The sequence below is a fragment of the Durio zibethinus genome, chromosome 7 (genome assembly GCF_047325235.1).
Source record: "Durio zibethinus cultivar Kanyao isolate XHJ-2024 chromosome 7, ASM4732523v1, whole genome shotgun sequence".
Taxonomy (NCBI): Eukaryota; Viridiplantae; Streptophyta; class Magnoliopsida; order Malvales; family Malvaceae; genus Durio; species Durio zibethinus.
Genome location: NC_143168.1, coordinates 24,756,311 through 24,775,059, shown reverse-complemented (window position 1 = coordinate 24,775,059; position 18,749 = coordinate 24,756,311). Strand labels below are relative to the sequence as shown.

Here is an 18,749-nt window from a genome sequence, read left to right as displayed (position 1 = left end):
TATAATAATAATATTCAACGTTTGAGCCCTTCAAACAGAGATTTGGTCTCATACCTTATTACATTGAAGTTGTACGTGTATAAATTACGTTCTGAGTATTTGATTCAATAATTTAAGGAATTATCTTTGATTTAAATTTATTTGAAATTTAATAATTTAAGGGGTATCCATGGAGATGGTAGAAACTAGCTAGGAGGTAGGTTTTATTATTTGAGCAACTATTAATATGGTCGTTGGAAAGAACCAAATAATAATAATAACTATTTTTACTCAAAACCCTCAGTTCGTCCCATTTGCGTTTAATTCACTGCATAACCATTTACATTGCAAGTTTGCAACTTGGGAATTGTATTAATTTCACATGCTTTGTTGATGATTTAACAAATAATGAAGTAATTATTGATAATTTATTGGTTTGACACTTACCAGTTACCTTGGCAGTATATTGTGTTCTTGAGCTTGTGTGTGAAGGCTTGGCAGCCATGGCTGTTGTCATGATTTTGCAGGTTGACCTGTTGATATTCCATCTTTGTTCTAAAAATAAACTCAAAAACTGAATCCAAAAGTTCATAATTCGTTTTGTATTTTCATTCCTAAGTAAATAGTAACTCTGAAGTGAACTCTAATACAAAAACCAGGAAAAGATGATTACACAAAATGTAAAAATTATTTGTATAGTTTGTACAAAAGATGAAAAGAGTGGAATGGATCTTTAATCTATCAAGCAACGATGATGAACTTTGTATGCCAGCTTTGCTTGTAACCCTTATATGACAAACCAATTGCAAAGCCAATTCAGAACAAAATGGGCAGTTTGGCCATGCGCTGATATGAATGCTGTGATAGACTATGACAACGAGGAATCAAACTCGAATTTTTGTTGAGGATGCACCCCAAGCCACAGGAACCGATCATTCCACCAGCTAGTTGGAGTCAAAAAGATCAGAGAAATGCAACCAACCATTCCTATTGTCCTGTCGATTCTGGAAAAACTCCGTTTCCTTGGTTAGGCTGTTCTGCACCCCCGAACTTCATTCAGCTAGTTCTATAGGATATCCACAAACATTAGCAGATTTCCAAAAATGGGAATTCTCCTTGTTCCGAACTTTCTTTTCCTCTTTTGATCATACAGAGAATGAGATAGCAAAATTATCAGCACCATCATAAAAGATATCACATCACATCACATCGTTCGCAAAAATCCCCGAACTTCTATCAATAAGCTATTTAAGTTCTTCCTAAATCTCTGGTAATTCACACGATCCAGAGTTGAACAAAGATGGTTGGAACTTGTGAGGGAATGCAACGCATTTGCTAGCCTTGATTTGAGCATTGGATTTGCCTGCCTTTCAATTAACTCATTGCCTAGTCTCTGCAAAAGAAGCAGTGCCATAACATAAGAAGATGTTCATATTTGTGACAGCAGAATTCTAGGACAATGCGCCAATTCTTGTAGAGATCTAATTTTGATGCTACCTTTAAATACCACAAATTTCCGAAAATTGACTTTTAATAACACAAGAGAAGCACTCATCCCTCTTAATAGAGCAACAGTTTCTGAATTATACATGTGATGTCTATTAACAGGATGAAATCAAGTGCTAGAAAGAGCAGCATAACTCGTCAAGCTTCAACTCACAGAATTAGAGAACATAAACCAATAAGTATAGTGGTTATCAAGAAATAAAGGAAAACCTGGTATACGCCTTGCTCACAAAGAATCAACGGAAGGAGAGCATCTGCTGCAGCACTAACCAGATCAGGACTGAAATCACAAACAGATAAAATAAGCAGTCATGTATCAAGTGTGTAAATACATTTGAGCAGGTATTTGTAAGCCTATCATGGAAATTTGCTTCTAAATACCTGTAATCTTCAAAAAGGAGCAATTGCAATAATGAACGTAGAAACCGGCTGAAAATCCCTTCGGGAAAATTTCCATGCCCTGCAGCATGTGAACCCAATCCCGTTTTACCTGTACACATCTTCCTATAGTGGTATGAAGCCAACGCTTTCAGAGCTCCTAGGCACATGTTAACTACTTCTAAGTCCTACATCAAGAACAAAAATTGAAAATATCACTTGAGATAGTAAAAAGTAAAAAATTTATCCCAAGAAGGCTTGCAAAACAATATTCATAGTTTAGGAAAGAAAACCAGTCATACCAAGGCCCCACCTTACTCTTCTCCATCTTAAGTTAACCACACCCAATAGAAAGGAAAAAGATGGAGAGGTGTTGGGAGGGAGGGTTGAAGAGTCATGTTTGGACAGGAAGGCAACAAGTGGAAACATTGTTATAATACATGATAACAATATAACACGGATAAAAATTTACCTGATGGTGAAGACCGAAGTCCAGAGTTCCAACAATATGAGCAAATGCATCACTGTTTAACTGTGCAAATGTTTCAGGGTAAACCTCCAAAATATGTGACAGAAGCGAGAAGTACTGCAGAATAAATACTAATAATAATCAGCTTCCAAAAAATAACATGGGCTACTCCATCAGAATGGATAGATATCTTACATCATGACAAAGCTTGGGGTATTTCAGCAGCTCCAAAGATATCAGAGGAGTGACAATGTGAAGACCAAAGTAAACAACCTGCAAGAGGAACATTAGACACCATCTTCAAGATTTCCATGACAGTAACAACATGCTAACCAACCTGAGATATATTAGTTCCCGCAACTTCAATGGAATCTAATGAGAAATCAACCTACAAAAAATGCCCAATATTAAGTGACAGAAATCTTACTCCTGATGTGAGAATTGACCAGCACACAACATAACACCTACCAGATCTTTTGAACAAAGACTGGAAAGAAGTTGAAGTAGAGCACGTAGATCTTTATATTTCTCGGTCTTTGCCTCACTAAGTAAAGTGCTTGAAAGACTTATTGAGATCTGAAAAAAAAAAAAAAAGAGAGAGAAGAGAAAACAGTTGCAGAGAGCAGTAAATGGCACAGTACATCATTGGTTTGTTGGTAAAGATATCACAACAGTATATCCAAGAAAGAGGGACATGAGCAAGGATTATCAGGAAGACTTAAGGAAAACTAAGAAAGTCGTGTTGAAGCATTAATGAACCCTCCCCCTTCAAGAGTTCATGCTATCTTGAATAAATTTGATTCACCAAACATGGATTTCAAAACCAGAATAAAAGAACTTTAATATTCTGGAAAAATCATAAGCGCCACTATCAACTCAAACTGCTATATGAAACAAGGCCTGACAAAAAAAAAATTCTCAATAACAGATTTTTCACATTTTTGTAATGAATCATACCATAATGAAGCAAACTAAAATAAAAACAAGATTAGTGGAAAATCCAACACAACTAAAAAAGTAAGGTAATCTGGCAATATTATGTTAGAAGGCAAAAGAAAACTCTCCAAGGTAATGCTTGCTTAAAAAAATTTTAAGCAAACAATATAATTGGCACAAAATCTAGAAGTTGAATATTAGGTACTTATGCAATTATAAGTAACCTGAGGCATTTCCAGTATTGAGGTAGGTGACATCCATATTCAAGTCTGCACCCATTAAATTGAAATACTCATTATATGAACATTGTTATCATTAAATTACTAGCCAATGATGCCAAAAGATATGCTTGTGTATGTGTAAGTTTAACCTAGTAACTCTACTGTGACATATGATGAATGCTTTGGCATGAAGCTTATTATGGAAAACAAAGTGAACCATATTCCATTCAAAAAGACCAAGGGCAGTATACCAGATCAGTTTCATTCAACCATCTAGGTCAACAATAATTTATCAGACAGAACCTTGAGATAAACAGTTCACTGTCAGTTTTCAAATAATTTTGGGTGCTGCATTATGCAATCAATCTTAGAAGAAATTACTTCCAATACTTTTGGAGGATGCTGAGAACTTAGGATTGGAACTAGATTGAACTATAGTATGGAGCTAAATGTATATCCTTCTCTGAAAAGAGCCAAGAAACTAGTTCTTTAAGCTCAAAACAATCTCTGCAAAGAATTATCTAAATTCCATATATTCTTCCTTTTGCATGATGATCAGGTTCTTTTCAAAATTTCAGAAGCTTTTAACGTGAACATGCAAGAATACCAAAAAAAAAAAAAAAAAACACAAGGCCATAGTTGAAATGCAACAGTCGCCCACATGGATAATTTAAATCAGGCACCTTTGTAGTTGAAATGTTAATTAGAAATTTGAAGAGGATAAAGATAATAGAGACAGAGAACTTTAATAAGAGCATGTTAGAAAATTTTTAAGGAGTTTCAACAAAGATTACCTTTCCAATATTATGTGATGAGTAAAGCTGGAGCAAACGCATGCAGAAATCAATTACAGAAGCAGTCTCTTGAGCCTCTAAGTAGGATATTTGTCCATCCACCCAGTCAACAATAAATTTAAGAAGCAGGTATATAACTGCAGACTATGCAATGACTAAAGATTAGTATAAATACTCCCTATGTTTCTAATGAATATAATTACCAGTTACACATGAATAGGAAAAAGCAGAATTAGTTCACAGGAGCTGAAGGAAGTCATCAGATGCCAAAAATGCTAAAACAAAAAACTAAATCTCTTGTTGAGATGTGAAGAAGCGGATAACAACATTTACATTTCAATAAAATGATATTAACTGAGCTAAACAACAAGGTTTCCAGAGCAACAGATAGTGACATAATGCTACCAATTAGCTACAATAAACTGATTGATTGAGTGGAAAATCTGTATAAGGGGCTCATTAACTGTTAGATAACTACTTAAGTGACACAATAAACCTGTATTTTTGAGGATAAATCGTGCTTCAAAAAGGTGATCTACCAAAAAGAATATGCAAGAATGGTATGTAATACCTCATGCTTGTAAACTTCAAGAAGAAGTAGAACAGGGTTCATTACAGAGATACCCATCTCATAAACCGCTCTTTGCATTCTAGGTTCTGCAGCACTGGCAGCTCCACGAAGCCTCTCCAAGAAGCAACTAACCTACACGATGTCCATGACATTAATGAAAAGCTGTTCCTAAGTGATTTAATAATTTATAAGATTTTGTAATTAAAATTTGATATACTTACCGACATGATGATATCCGGTTGTTGGGCAACACTTTTCAGATTTTTTTTGTTAGACAGTTCCACCAGATACGTTGTCATGTGAACCATGAGTCCTCTTACATATCTTTGAAAACAATGAGAAGACATTAGGCCATTAGCAGCTCAAACTCTACAACAAAAAGGTAAGGGCAAAAAACACCCCACAATGCAAGACTTACTGATTTGAGGCCTCTGAATTTCTCAGTCCAGAAGCTGAGAGAACAAGGGTCTGAGCCAGAGAACGCTGAAACAGGAGAAAAACATTATAGTATGCAAAAGGAGCACCAATACATATAGTAGAATGGGCTATAGAACATTCTTACCTGATTGGCAGAACTTAACAAGAACAAAACTTTCTCATTAATAAAAGCATTTGCTAGGTCACGCCATGAATCCTGCAAAACATAGATTCAGATTAAGTAGCTCGAGCTACCATAATTTTATGTAACAAATGGAAGAAATGAGACCAGAGTATCTTAGCGTAGCAAAAACACTAGATTTATCAATTAAACAGGAATCTAAAGATATACAAGGAAGTTCAACATAATATTTCACATAAACTAATTGAACTTATTCTAGGTAATACAGTTTTTATGCAAACCTTTGAATACTTTTAACATTCATAGGACCTGCCCTTGCGCGCGTGCGGGCGGGGGGTGGGGTTCACGGGAGGGCAGAAGGATAAAACCCCACTATGTAGAAGAACGAAACAAAGAAAGTTGTAATAGGCAGGCAACTCCAATATTTATAATATGACTTAGTAGAAAAGCGAAAGTGAACTCGAATACTATGGCACAGGTCTGATATAGTTAATGCATTTCATAGGCATATACAAAATCATGTGGAACTCACCAGTGAAACAAGCTTATGACATATATTTTTTCGGCGAACTAGCGTGTGAAGCAGATGGTGGCAAGTGAGACCCTGTTTAAAGAAGGAGGAGCAAAAAGAAGCATGGATATTTACTTTGTTGATAACAGATTAAAATTTGGGAGCATATGATATTAAAAGCATTAACATTAGAAAGTAGAGAAACAATTCCCATGATCAGTAGCCGAGCTTTTTCCATAGCACATAGATCATCAAAGTAGACAAAACATCATCACACTTGTAACTTGAAAATATTGAACTCATAAGTCATAACTAACTAATTTGCAAATTTCAACACTATGAAATCAAGAAGGTTGATGTTCCGCCTATCTACACAAGCAATAGGATGGCTAAGAAGATAACAAGGAAGAGAGTGGAGGAGGCACCTGATGGATGTAAAAATAGGACAAAAAGGTTCTCCAAGTGAAAGTTTTAAATAACTTATAGCTGCAGGGCCAAATAAAAAGGAAAAAAAAAAGGGAAAAAAGAAAATCTTATACCTGCAAATCCTTCTCCCCTGGGTATGACATCAATGTCATCGTAGAGATGCGAACAATAATGTTGAGAACAATTTGTCCCTGATTATGTTCTCCAAAAAAACTTAATAAAGCTTTTCTGGAGTGTATTGACTGATGTTGGTGATCATAACCATGACTTAGATGGCACTTAGATTCTTCAAGAGGTATTAGGTACGTATGAGACCATCTTGCAAGAAACCAAATGACAGCCTATATACAACATCAAGAAAATCAAGCTAGAGAAACAAGGGTTAAGGTGCTAGAGAAAGGAAATCATATTGGTAAGTTACCTCCATAAGCCGAGGACTGAAAACAGTTGCTCTCACTTCTGGATCCATGCTCTGCTCAGAGAACCTTATAATTGAACTGTATCAAATGAAAAAAACCACCGGAAATGAACAATTCCATAAATCAATTGGAGATTATGAATAAAATTTTTGATGAATTCAACATCCTGCCAAGTAATAATAAAGTAATAAAATAGAAAGCCAAGCTTTACGCTGAGAGAACAACAACAGGATGCTTTTCTGCTTCTACAATGTCCACAAAATCAGTTTGTATTGCGGTTGGCACCTAAGTTATAAAACACAACTAGAATCAGATTTCAAGCAAGAGAAATGACTTGTTTAAGATAAACTAAGCTTAGAAATTCAAACGTAAAAAGTAATTGTCACATTAAATACTAGTGGAAACACCTTAAACTTCTGGGAGGAAAAGATGGGCTCCTTTCCGAGGCAGAGAGTGAAACAGGATAATTTAAAACCAAGGGATTCACCAGCACTCAAGTTGTTTTAATGACTTTAATACCCCACATTATAACAAGAAAAGTCATTGATCACTGTTTAGGGTGATCTTTGCGAACACTAACACATTGTGAATAAATCATATGAGAAAGTTCATATACATTAGCTACTACCTCCATAAATGCTGAGCTATTCAACAAGGACAATCAATTTGATAGAAGTAGTTAATGTACTAAATAAGAAATAAATATGAATAAAAAATTTTCAAGCCACAAAAACTTTTTAGTGAAACAAGAAAAAAAATTATACACACACACCTCTAGAAAGAGCAGATCCTCTTGCATTGAAAAGCTTTGTAATAGACAGAAAAGAAGCAAAGAATTACCAAAGGCGTTTCTCCGTCCCCTTCATCAGCAAGTACATGCCCAGTTATTAACAATAGTGAATAAAGTTCTTCCAAAGTTTCTGTGGGATCAATAATGCCCCTGCCCTACAAGCAAAGAAAATAACTTAAAAAAAGGCACAGAGATCCATGCAACAGATATTTCAATAAACAATGTAATATGTTGGGGAAATCAGTTTATCTTTAAGTGGATGTATGTATGTATGCATGAACAAAACAAAAAGAGTACCTGATCAAGCCGCACAAAACGCTCAGAAAAATGTCTTGTTAGCAAAGGAATTGTGATGTCAATTGCCGCTCTTGCAATGAGTGCATATGAACTTAATCTTTCATCCATAGCTGCAAGGAAATGCAATGAAAATGTCGAATGGCATTCAACCAAATATGAAATAATGAAGAACTAGATGATCATGATCATGATGATTTCTTTATCATCTGTAAAATCAATATAATGATAACAATATGAGAACCGTATGAAAAAGAATCGACAGTCTCTTTCCTTACCAGAAATAGAAGCCTGAAGATAGTCAGAATCACCATCATCATTTGCTACTGAAGCAGAAGCCACTAGATCATCCAAACAAAGGAATATTACATTCATTCGTAATGGAACAACAAGAAGCAAACAAGCACAGTAGTAAAGCAAAACAGCCAGTAAATATTATGATTACCTTTTAGCTCAGACTCTACAATCATGGCAAAGATATTCGCAGCAGCATGTTTCCCTTCAGGAGGAAGCAATGCATTACCACCACTACCATCCATAGGCTGACAAGTTGTAAAAAGTATTTTATTTCAATGGTCACCACTAAACAAAGTTATAAAAGATATATTTGTATTAAATAAGTACTTATAGAATCTGAAATGAACTAATAGATTATCTTGAGGTAACAAAATATAGATGAGCATTCTAGCACGTTAGAACTACGTACCACAAGTAGAATAGTCCAGGTATCTAACAAGATATCTCGAGCCTCCCAGCTCCAGGTCTCCTCATCAGTGTTATTAGTCATAAGAACTTTAACCACTTCACACATCAAGGTGGATAGCAAGGTAAGAGTACCGAAAGGCCTAAAGCAAAGCAAAAGGCAAACTTGTTTCAAGACTACTTACAGAGTACAGTGAAACAACAAATTCGGATGGCTAGAAATAAAATGATCTTCATATTACTTACCTTATGGCTTTCAAGAGTTGGTCAAACACAAAATGAGTCGTTACAGTAGCAATAGATAACAATGCACGGCAACCATCAAGCATCTCACTGGACAACACAGCAGAATCATGTGACTTCATAGCAAGCTTACACACATAGGAGTAAATGTATAACAAGAAAGCAATATGGAATAACCAACCTTTCACATTTCCCCTCTTCAATAGCTTTTGAAACAACATCAGGGGGGTCAATCCACTGTAATATACCAGACAGCAGCTGTAGCATATGATTCTCTTGCATTTTCCCATTATCTAAAATTATTAATAACATTAATCATTAAAATATGTAACCAAGGACACCAGCTAACAAGAAATAAGAAGGAACAATAACAGAATAGGTTATAATAGTCTAGGAAAGTAAATTCATCAAAGAGAATTAATTTTTGTAAGCATAATAATGGTTCATTAAAAACACAGAGTACATTCCCCACAACTCAATTTTTCCCTCCAGAAAATGCTCTCCTTGTCTAGAGAAATCTATATACAGAATTTTAAACCAGTCATTCATATAACCTTTAATTTAGCAGCAAAGTTAAATCTAAGAGCTATGATTGATCAATTGAAGCAATCAGTAGATGCCTTAAATAGGAAAATGCTATCTGCACATTTTCAAGCTAAAACAAGGGAAGATTTTTATCTCACAATTTCAGGTGGTTCTAGTCAAACCATCCAGCTCCAGCAAAATAAAAAGCTCTTCTACATAAGGAATCATTTATGTTTGACATACCATCACTTCATTCTATTCAATGCAAAACAAATACGTGAATAACTTGATGTGAACAATAACTAAGACACCGATATTGTAATTCCAAAGCAATAACTACGCAAAGCAACCCATGGTTATTCTGCTTCAAAAGATTAGTCACACAATTAAGACAAATATTATACCCGAGAAGCAATAAATATATGTTTACTAAAAAATAAAACACATAATGATTAACAAAAAGGTATTAAATGAAACACCTACCAGAAGCAAATATGGATCCTGTCAAAGAGCAGAACTGCACAATTAGCTTTCGAGCAGAGACTGCAATAGGGCAGTCAAGCCAGTAGCCTTTACAAGAAAACTTCTGTCTAAGCGCTGCATATAAGCCAAGAAGCCACCCAACATGGCCACTTGAGATCAAAACATCACACCATGCAGGCCCAGGCTACAACCAGAACAAAATGGCATCAACAACAAGAATCAATATGATTTATGCAAGTAAATGACTTAACTACAGCATCTGGAAACACCCAATCTCTTTGTGACAGGCTAGAGCAATGATAGTAAAAGAAGACAAAAAATGTTGTACATTTGGTTGATTTCTGGCCAGGTATTCTCTTTTTTGGAAGTCTACAAAGGATTATGGATAATGATGCACTCGTTTTATCTTCTATGGAGCTAACATATGTGTGTGTGCGTCAGCTCTTAGAAATTTTAAACATGTCCATTACCTGCACCAAGACACATTCAGACCTCTTAGATGAAGCATTGTCATGTCTAACTACAGCTGAAAAAACATTGATACTGGCTTTTGTGCTATTTGTATCATGCCGAAACTCCCAGTTTAGAATTTGAAGCATCAGCCGTAGTGCAGCAGTACAAACTTTAACCTCTGGTATCACAGCATCAGATTCAATTATTTTGTTTGTGACGCTCAAAGCAGCATCTCGTGCCCAAAAGTAGAATGTCTATGAATCAAAAACACAAGTAAGGGCTAGACAAGTAAAAAGTCAAGATAAAAGAATTCTCTGCAGATACAACAGCCTATCATCAACAGAAAAATTAACACAAAGTAAAGACAAATTGAAGGAACCTTCAAATAGTTTAGCTCTAACGATGTTCGACACTGCTCGTGAAATTCCCTTGGAAGACCCATGGCACTTGAAGTAGAAGGTGAAAATTCAGAAATCTAGGAGAAAGAAAGCTGATTACAAAATCTAAAGCCAACATAATGAAAGATACAACGGAGACTGATTAAAACTCCTACAAAAGCACTGCATACCAAAGATTCCAAGAAGTTTACTCCGATGAACTGCACATCCACCCCATGAGCACCGAGAATGGCCTGCTTAACCTGTAGTCATGAAACCGTCAAGAGATGCCAATCAACAACTGAGCACCTATAATGTGTTTCAGCACTAGAAAAAATCAACAAAATTCAAGTTGTATAAGACTTTACTTATCAACCATAAAAATCCAATATACCATTAAATCACCTAAGGTTTCAGTTTGCCACTCTCAAAAATATTCTTCAAGCTCTGCTCCTCTAGGTAATAGAGAAGGGAAGATGCAAAGCATATATGATTCTATTTCCTTTTAAAAATAACTACATAAGCAAGTAAGATAAACAAACAGAATATTTGTAGGAAGAAAAGCATTCAACTAAAGTCACAACTACATCAGCAGAAAGGACAAAGGATAATGACAATGGTATTCATACCTGATAAAAGAATGCCTCCTTCTCAGCTGCTGTAAATTCAAGCCTACAAAAAAATATTCATTGAAACAATTATAACGTTCTCAATATCTCACAGCATATGTGGAATTTTATTTAAGCAATGTGTTGAATGTAACTTAAAGCTTAATGAAATGAAGGGTGCAGTAATGCTCAGAACAGGCTTCAGCATGATAAAACTAGTACTACGTGCTTTCATGATGATAAGGTCAAAATAGCTCGTACAAAGTGCTGCCGAGGCATATGTTACATGTTATCTTTAAGCTGAACATGGAAGGTCATGCATCATACCAGCCTCTTTTCATCAATTGAGCAGCCACCGAAGACACCTTTGCTTGGACATAGCCCTCTGGTGAACTAGCATGCTGCATAATAAAGCACAGACAGAAACTGCAAAATAGAAAACAGAGTAAAAAAGCACAATTTAACAGAGGCAATTTGATTAAAAAAGAAAAAAGAAATTCTTTCATGCCTTGCATTTTGCTGACTCTTATCTTTTCAGAATAACAATAATTTAGCAGAACATACTCTTCAAAAGGTTAATGGTACCTAATCAAACTTCTCCTGTCTTCATTGGAAAGAAAACTCCATTCTCTGATTGCTGCGTCTCGAATGGCTGCAACAGCCTGAAACCTTGCATTTGCCACCTGAGAATTTTCTGAATAATGAATTGAATTTTAGCATGAAATTCAGATAGCTAATTGTCTAAACCATAAGAACTACATAAAACTCACCAGTTTCGGTACAAAACGTTTCAAGCTTATCAAACAAAGGTCAACGACAGGCAAACCAGTTATGAGAATAGTAGAAACCGTTAGATTGTCACTTTTGCCCCCAAAACAGTGCGTTCAGACACAAAAGCAGTACCAGAATTTTGAATTATTTTTTCATTTTTTAAGGAATAATTATATTCAAATGTGAGTTGCATTTCCACTATTTGCTCACTTCTTTGAACAAAAAGTCATATACCTTCATTTTTCAATAACTTTTTGATAAAGCAAAAACCAAATATAAGAAAATGCATTGAAACATTGATATCTATACTCAGTTAGCCTAACTCACCGAGGATAAATTGACACGCCTTGTACGGTTGAGGTGACTGTGCTAATGACAATATCGTTGCCTCCGCTGCCGTTGGATTTATATGCATCTGCTCCCAATAACAAATGCAATCAAATAAAGTGTTAAAAGACCAAACCCAAGTAGTAAATAGAACAAACGGCAAATTTCAATCGATGAGAAACAAAAAGCAAATAAATAATGGATAATTAACGAAGAAAATGAAGCAAAATAATAAATAATCTATTCAGTATATAAATAATTTTAAAAAAAGGAAAAACAAACTATCTTGAGTAAATGGTGAACCTGAATCGAAGTGCAGGCAACTTCGATGGTGCGCATGGTTGATTGAAGCTGAGCCAAATCGGCGCCGCCATCGGAAAACCCTTGCATATCTACCGAGATTGTTGCGTAAAAAATCAGTCTTTGGTTGATGAAGAAAAAGATTTGAGATTGAAGAGCAAGGAAGCTCAAAGTTGAAATCTTGATTATGATGATGGGATCAGCGATGAAAATGAAAAAGATTTTTTGGGTTTTTTTTCACTTTGCTGGGTTTTGCATAAAAATAACTATATCTTTATTTATTTAAATATATAAATAATATTATTCCCCTTTACATATTTAATATATAAATTACAAATAATATAATTAAGATATCAAAATATAATAAAATTATATATTTTAACTGAAGAAATTAAAAAATTTAATACTAAAAAGGTTTATATATAAATAGAATTACCAGTGCACGAACAAACTATTAAATTAAAAAATAAAAGTTTCATCAGTTCAAATTAATTTCTTTAATTTGTGTCATGTTTATTTTGCCTAATTTTTTTATACATCTACAAATTTATATAATTTTAAAATAAATTTTAATTATTTTAAATATTTAAATAATATATATAATAACTAAAGTTGACATCGGATTAGGTTCGAGGCGGGTTTTGCTCGCCTCGAACCCGACTCGACTTTTATGTATTATTAAATCGAAATCCGATTCTATTTGAAATTTTTTTTGTTTTTCATACTGGAACCCGATCCCGACCTAATATTATATAAATCGTATCTGATTCGACCCGAAATTAATAAAATATTATTTTTTAAAATATAAAATATTATTTTTTAAATATAAATATTTAAAAATATCATTATATAAATATATATAAATTAAATAAATAATTAAAAAAATTTATATAATATCGGGTCGGATCGAGTTTGCTTAAAACTCGAATCTGACTCGAGACCCGAAATTCAAAAAAAAAAATTGACCTCATAAGATAGGGTCTACACCCGTCGAGGAATGATTGGATTATCGACCCTAATAATAACTTAATCGTATATATATTTTTTACATGAATTTTAATAATATCTTAATTTTTAATATCTATAAGACTTATTAAATTATTTTTATATTTATTTTAAACTTATGTTTGATACAAAATTGTATAAAAATTGAAATGAAATAGTTTAAAATTTTAAGCAAAAATATTAAATATTAAATTATTATTTAAAAATTTTGTTGTAAAAGGATTTTAAGAAAATGTCAATTCTCATTCACATAATTTTATAATCAATTTCAAAATAGTACAAAAAAAATTTTGCTTTTATTATTTTCTTTTCGCTTTCAAGAAAAAATATTATAAAAAATTAACTTCAAATAAATAAACATAAATTTAATTTTATATAAAACAATTGTGTTATAATTAATACTGTATTTTAATCATTTGTTTTTATTTATAAATTTAAAAAAACAATGAAAAGAAAAATACAACAAAATCACATATACATTTTTTGCATTGATTTTAATAATATCTTAATTTTCAATAATTATAAGATTTGTCAAATTAATTTTTATACTTAATTTAAACTTTATATTTGATGTAAAATTGGGTAAAAATTAAATTGAATAATTTTAAATTTTAAGTAATAATATTAAATTGTAAACAATTGTATTAAAAAATTTATAAAAAGGTTTCAAGAAAATGTCAGCTTTCATTCATAGGATTTTATAATCGATTTCAAAAAAAAAAAAATTATTTATTGCTTTTATTGCTTACATTTCGTTTGTAAAAAAAAAAACTAAAATAAATAAATTTTAAAAAATTAATTTTAAAAAATAAACGTAAATTTACTTTTATATAAAACAATTATATTAGAATTAATACTACATTTTAGTCATTTATTTTTATTTATAAATTAAAAAAATACAAAATACAAAAAAATCAATAATTAAAAGTAAACTTATTTAGTTTTTTCTAAATAAATAAATAAAACCAACAAAAATGCCTAAATATTTAAATAAATATTTTTTATCCTTAATTGTCAAAATATTTGAAAAGAGTTATTATTTTGCATTAAAATAAAAATCTATTTTAGAATATCATTATTTTGAGATTTTTAATTTAAAAAATATATATTTATATTATTGTTAAACCTATTTTAAAAGCATATATCATTATATTTGAAAATTTTAAATTAAAAATATATATATTTAGATTTTCTGAAAATATATTTTTAAAAAATAATATATTTAAATTAAAATTTCATGCTAGTAACTTAAAAATAAATGAATTGATCTTTTAATTAAATTTAAATAATTATGGATAATTAAATAATTTTTAAATATATATTTTTAAAAATATCTTAAAATTAAAAAATATATTGCATGTTATTATAAAAAAAATTTAGAAAGTTTACTGTGTGTCAAAAATAAAATCATCGACATTTACTTAAATAAATTTTATTTAATTTCTATATATTATAATATAATATTATATAATTAAAAAAAAATCTGCTTTGGTGGGTTGAAGAGGTAATTCATAAAACAGATATACAGTTCTTCAAATCAGAGAGCAAATTCCCTAACCCAAGTACCAAAAATAAAAGGAAAATAATAAAGCTACCCGACCCGGGTCCGAAATCCAGAGAAATCCATTTGATTGTGAAAAGGTCCTGAAATGTAAATTGACTTAAAAAAAGTACTTAAATGGAATTTTATCACGAACCGCTAGTAATTAACGTCACTCCTTAAACCTAACAAAATGAAAGCTTTTCCTTTTCTTTTGTCCAGCAACTCTGTTTCTTCTTCTAGTTAAAGCTTTGAACTAGTATTCAGGTAAGGTTTCTTTCTTCAGCGTTTTTGCATTTTTTTTTGGGTTATTAAAAATTAAAAGGTTTATCGAAATGGTCAATGACTTGAATTATAGGAAATGGGTTTTTGAATTTGAGGCTTTTTTTTCAGTTTTTTTTTTTTAATAATAAATGGATATTTCTAATGTGAATGTTATGGGTTTTGAATTATGTTAATTGGGTTGTTGAATAAGAACTTTCACCTTTTTTATATATTATGTACTTCAACAATGTCAAACTTCTGTGTTCTTCTGTTCCTTAGTATGGATGTCTATGAATGCATGCTAAGAATAGATATGGTAATTTTGGAGATTTTGAAACATGGAAGCTTGGGAATATTTTTACTTTTCCTTTGAAAAAAGGTTTTGGAATTTGTATTTGATATTGTTTTATTAATTTTTAATGCTAATACTTTTAACTTTAATCTGGGATTTAGGTAGCCACATCCATGAATTTTCTGATTTTGAATTGGATGTTCATATTATTTAATTGTACTTGCAATGATAACTCTCTCTCTCCATGTCATTTCAGTATAATTTTGTGTAACTGACTTCAATCTTTTTGGCTTTAGGAACTGACAAGTTCCTTTTCTGTTTCAATCTGGACTACCAATCATTCATCATATGGCCATCTGCTTTTGTTACCAAGTCATCTTCATTAATTTGCTGATTCTTATTGTTTATATATGTATCTATGCAGTTAATGGTTTTCTTTTTTCTCTTGGTATTAGAATTCAATGTTTTGATGTTGCTTGTTTCTAGTTTCACAGGTCTGGTGCTTATTCAAAAGCAAGAGAATCACTTGACAAGTATTTAAATTTTAGCCGAAATTAAGGATTTGTTCTTGATAGAAGAAGATGGGGTTCGCAGTTACCCCTCAGAACTCTCCAGTTGAGATTGGCCATTTTCATGGTTTGCAGTGGGGTCTGAAACATCCTGGCTCAGGTTGTAGCTCCCCAAAGTGCTCAATAGTAAAGATATCTACTTCTCATTCAACTTGTTTGATCAAATGTAGTCGTAGAAGCCACCCTTGGTTGTCATGGATGGTAGATAATTGGTCAGAAATACGGGTGGTGTCTTTAGAGTGCAGAGGACTGCAGAGAAGTGTTTGTATTAACAGAGATGAATTTGATCAAGAAGAATGGAGGAGTTCAGAGGATCAGAACATGTGTGTTAAGAGAAAATTCAAAGCGCAAACACATTCAAAAAAGCTTTCAAATTCTTTGATGTCAGCTTTAGATGGATGTTTTGTTACAAATGATGAGAAAACCAACAATGATATTCTTCAAAAGTTCTGCAGCAATAGAAAACTGGGGGATGCATTACGGTTGATAGAAATTATGGCACGTCAGAATCAAATTCCTCATTTCACTTCTTGCATACACTTAATAAGAGGCTTTGTAAAAGCAGATAAACTTGATAAAGCTGATAAAGTTCTTCAGGTTATGATAATGTCTGGTGGGATTCCTGACAATATTACATATAACTTGATGGTTCGTGCTCTTTGTAAGAGAGGAAGGATAAGATCTGCTATTGCCCTTTTGGAAGACATGAGCTTGAGTGGTTGCCCTCCAGATGTGATTACGTACAATACAATAATACGCTGCATGTTTGATAATGGGATTGTTGATGAGGCTGTTGGGTTCTGGAAGGATCAACTGAGAAAGGGATGCCCCCCATATCTAATCACTAATACAATTCTCATTGAGCTAGTCTGCAAGCATTATGGAACTGTGCGGGCAATAGAAGTATTACATGATATGGCCATTGAAGGTTGTTGTCCTGACATTGTTACCTACAATTCGCTGGTTAATTTAACTTGTAAATGGGGGAAATATGAGGATGCTGCTTTAGTCCTTTATAATATTATATCTCATGGCATGGAGCCCAATGCTATAACATACAACACCCTTATCCATTCTCTTAGTAATCATGGGTGTTGGGATGAAGTTGATGAGATACTTGCAATCATGAAGGAAACTTCGCATGCTCCAACTGTGGTTACTTACAACATGTTGATCAATGGTTTGTGTAAATATGGGCTTTTGGACCGTGCCATCAACTTTTTTGATGAAATGGTTTATCAAAATTGTTCTCCAGACATTGTTACGTATAATACTCTACTTGGTGCTCTTTCTAAAGAAGGAATGGTGGAAGAGGTTCTTCAATTATTTCAAATTTTAAGTGGGAGCAGCTGCTCCCCTTGTTTGATAACTTACAATACTGTGATAGATGGATTGACTAGAAGTGGTGATATGGAGAAAGCAATGGGATTATATAATCAGATGTTAGAAGATGGTATCAGTCCTGATGACATAACTCATCGTTGTTTAGTTTGGGGATTTTGCCGGGCAGGTCAAGTTGAGGGAGCTGTAGAGATACTAAGGGTGATGGCAGAGAGGAAGCACAGGGTTGGAAATAGTGGTTATAAAATGGTGATCTGTGGGTTGTGTAAAAATGAGAAGGTAGACTTGGCAATACAAGTTCTAGAAATGATGGTCTCCAATAGGAGTAAACCAGATGAGACAACTTATTTGACTATTATCAAAGGTATAGCTGATGCTGGAATGAAAGAAGAAGCTAACAAGTTGCATCAAAAGTTGATGGAATGGAAGGTTTTCAGACGCGGTTGAGTTAAAGACTTTGTGCACAAGAATAAATTCTGTGGATCTTAATAGCCAATATTTTGGTCTGAGAGTTTTTCCAACGCACTTCTGTTTAAACTTTTTTCAGTTTCAAAGCTGGTCGCTTACATAATCTCCTAATAGCATGTGGTCATTGTGGTTGGTTGTTTACCCCAATGAATTAGGACAATCATTTCTCTTTACTTGGCTTTGAGCATTTGCTTCATCTATTTAACTTTTTGTCATCTTTTGGTAGACTGTTGCCTTGGTGGTTAGATATGTTTCTTCTAAGAGCCTGAATGGAAATATACTTACTTTTACTTCATTTGACTTTTTCACATTTATCTTCAATTTTTACCCAAATTAATCTAAAAAGGGTGCCTGGAATAGAGAATTCATGATCATAATCACTTGATTGTACACTCAAGGCCTGTTTTATCATAATTCATAAAAGTTTTGCTTGTTGTAGAACCTTGAAGTTGATCATGAATAGAGAACAGAAAGAGTTTAGTTTAGCTGGTTATTAACTACAAAATTGATTCAACAGATTTGCTACTTTATGTTATTCTTTAGGCTTGTGCTGCATATAAGTTGGTAGCTAAAGTTATAGCAGTATTAAGCACTCAGGTTTCCAATAACCTAGTTTGGAATTATGAAA

At 32.9% G+C, this 18,749-nt stretch overlaps 2 protein-coding genes across 8 annotated transcripts; one reads left to right on the top strand and one right to left on the bottom strand.

Moving 5' to 3' along the window:
- Positions 1-554: 554 nt before the first annotated feature.
- On the bottom strand, positions 555-12,900 carry LOC111277124 (uncharacterized). Of its 5 annotated transcripts, none has more exons than XM_022863324.2 (32): positions 12,646-12,900; positions 12,343-12,430; positions 11,830-11,938; positions 11,572-11,670; positions 11,266-11,308; positions 10,828-10,899; positions 10,639-10,734; positions 10,277-10,513; positions 9,807-9,990; positions 8,980-9,091; positions 8,802-8,888; positions 8,560-8,698; positions 8,299-8,395; positions 8,132-8,194; positions 7,857-7,966; positions 7,610-7,714; positions 6,981-7,054; positions 6,772-6,847; positions 6,464-6,691; positions 5,946-6,017; positions 5,417-5,488; positions 5,273-5,337; positions 5,076-5,178; positions 4,855-4,986; positions 4,284-4,427; positions 2,801-2,908; positions 2,670-2,720; positions 2,528-2,605; positions 2,336-2,449; positions 1,867-2,051; positions 1,696-1,765; positions 555-1,372 (listed from the first exon to the last, which is right to left on the bottom strand). In XM_022863324.2, exons 1-32 carry the CDS (start codon positions 12,730-12,732, stop codon positions 1,184-1,186), a joined length of 3,489 nt encoding a protein of 1,162 aa, XP_022719059.2. In that variant the 5' UTR covers positions 12,733-12,900; the 3' UTR covers positions 555-1,183. The 5 variants fall into 5 exon arrangements, with proteins under 5 accessions (XP_022719059.2, XP_022719062.2, XP_022719061.2 ...); XM_022863327.2 differs by having other exon boundaries at positions 11,830-11,927; XM_022863326.2 differs by lacking the exon at positions 4,284-4,427.
- A 2,439-nt stretch (positions 12,901-15,339) lies between these two features.
- On the top strand, positions 15,340-18,416 carry LOC111277122 (Pentatricopeptide repeat (PPR) superfamily protein). Of its 3 annotated transcripts, none has more exons than XM_022863312.2 (2): positions 15,340-15,454; positions 16,238-18,416. In XM_022863312.2, the coding sequence occupies exon 2, from the start codon at positions 16,325-16,327 to the stop codon at positions 18,098-18,100; it is 1,776 nt and encodes a 591-aa protein (XP_022719047.2). In that variant the 5' UTR covers positions 15,340-15,454; positions 16,238-16,324; the 3' UTR covers positions 18,101-18,416. The 3 variants fall into 3 exon arrangements, with proteins under 3 accessions (XP_022719047.2, XP_022719046.2, XP_089620091.1); XM_022863311.2 differs by having other exon boundaries at positions 15,363-15,454; positions 16,230-18,416; XM_089763965.1 differs by having other exon boundaries at positions 15,375-15,454; positions 16,040-18,416.
- The last annotated feature ends 333 nt before the right edge of the window (positions 18,417-18,749 follow it).

Coding starts and splice junctions, on each gene's coding strand:
- LOC111277124 (XM_022863324.2), bottom strand. CDS start 12,732: ATGCAAGGGTTTTCCGATGGCGGCGCCGATTTGGCTCAGCTTCAATCA. Junction 10,735..10,827: donor TAAACTTCTTGGAATCTTTG/GTATGCAGTGCT, acceptor TCTTTCTCCTAG/ATTTCTGAATTTTCACCTTC. Junction 5,489..5,945: donor GTCATAAGCTTGTTTCACTG/GTGAGTTCCACA, acceptor TATGTTTTGCAG/GATTCATGGCGTGACCTAGC.
- LOC111277122 (XM_022863312.2), top strand. CDS start 16,325: ATGGGGTTCGCAGTTACCCCTCAGAACTCTCCAGTTGAGATTGGCCAT.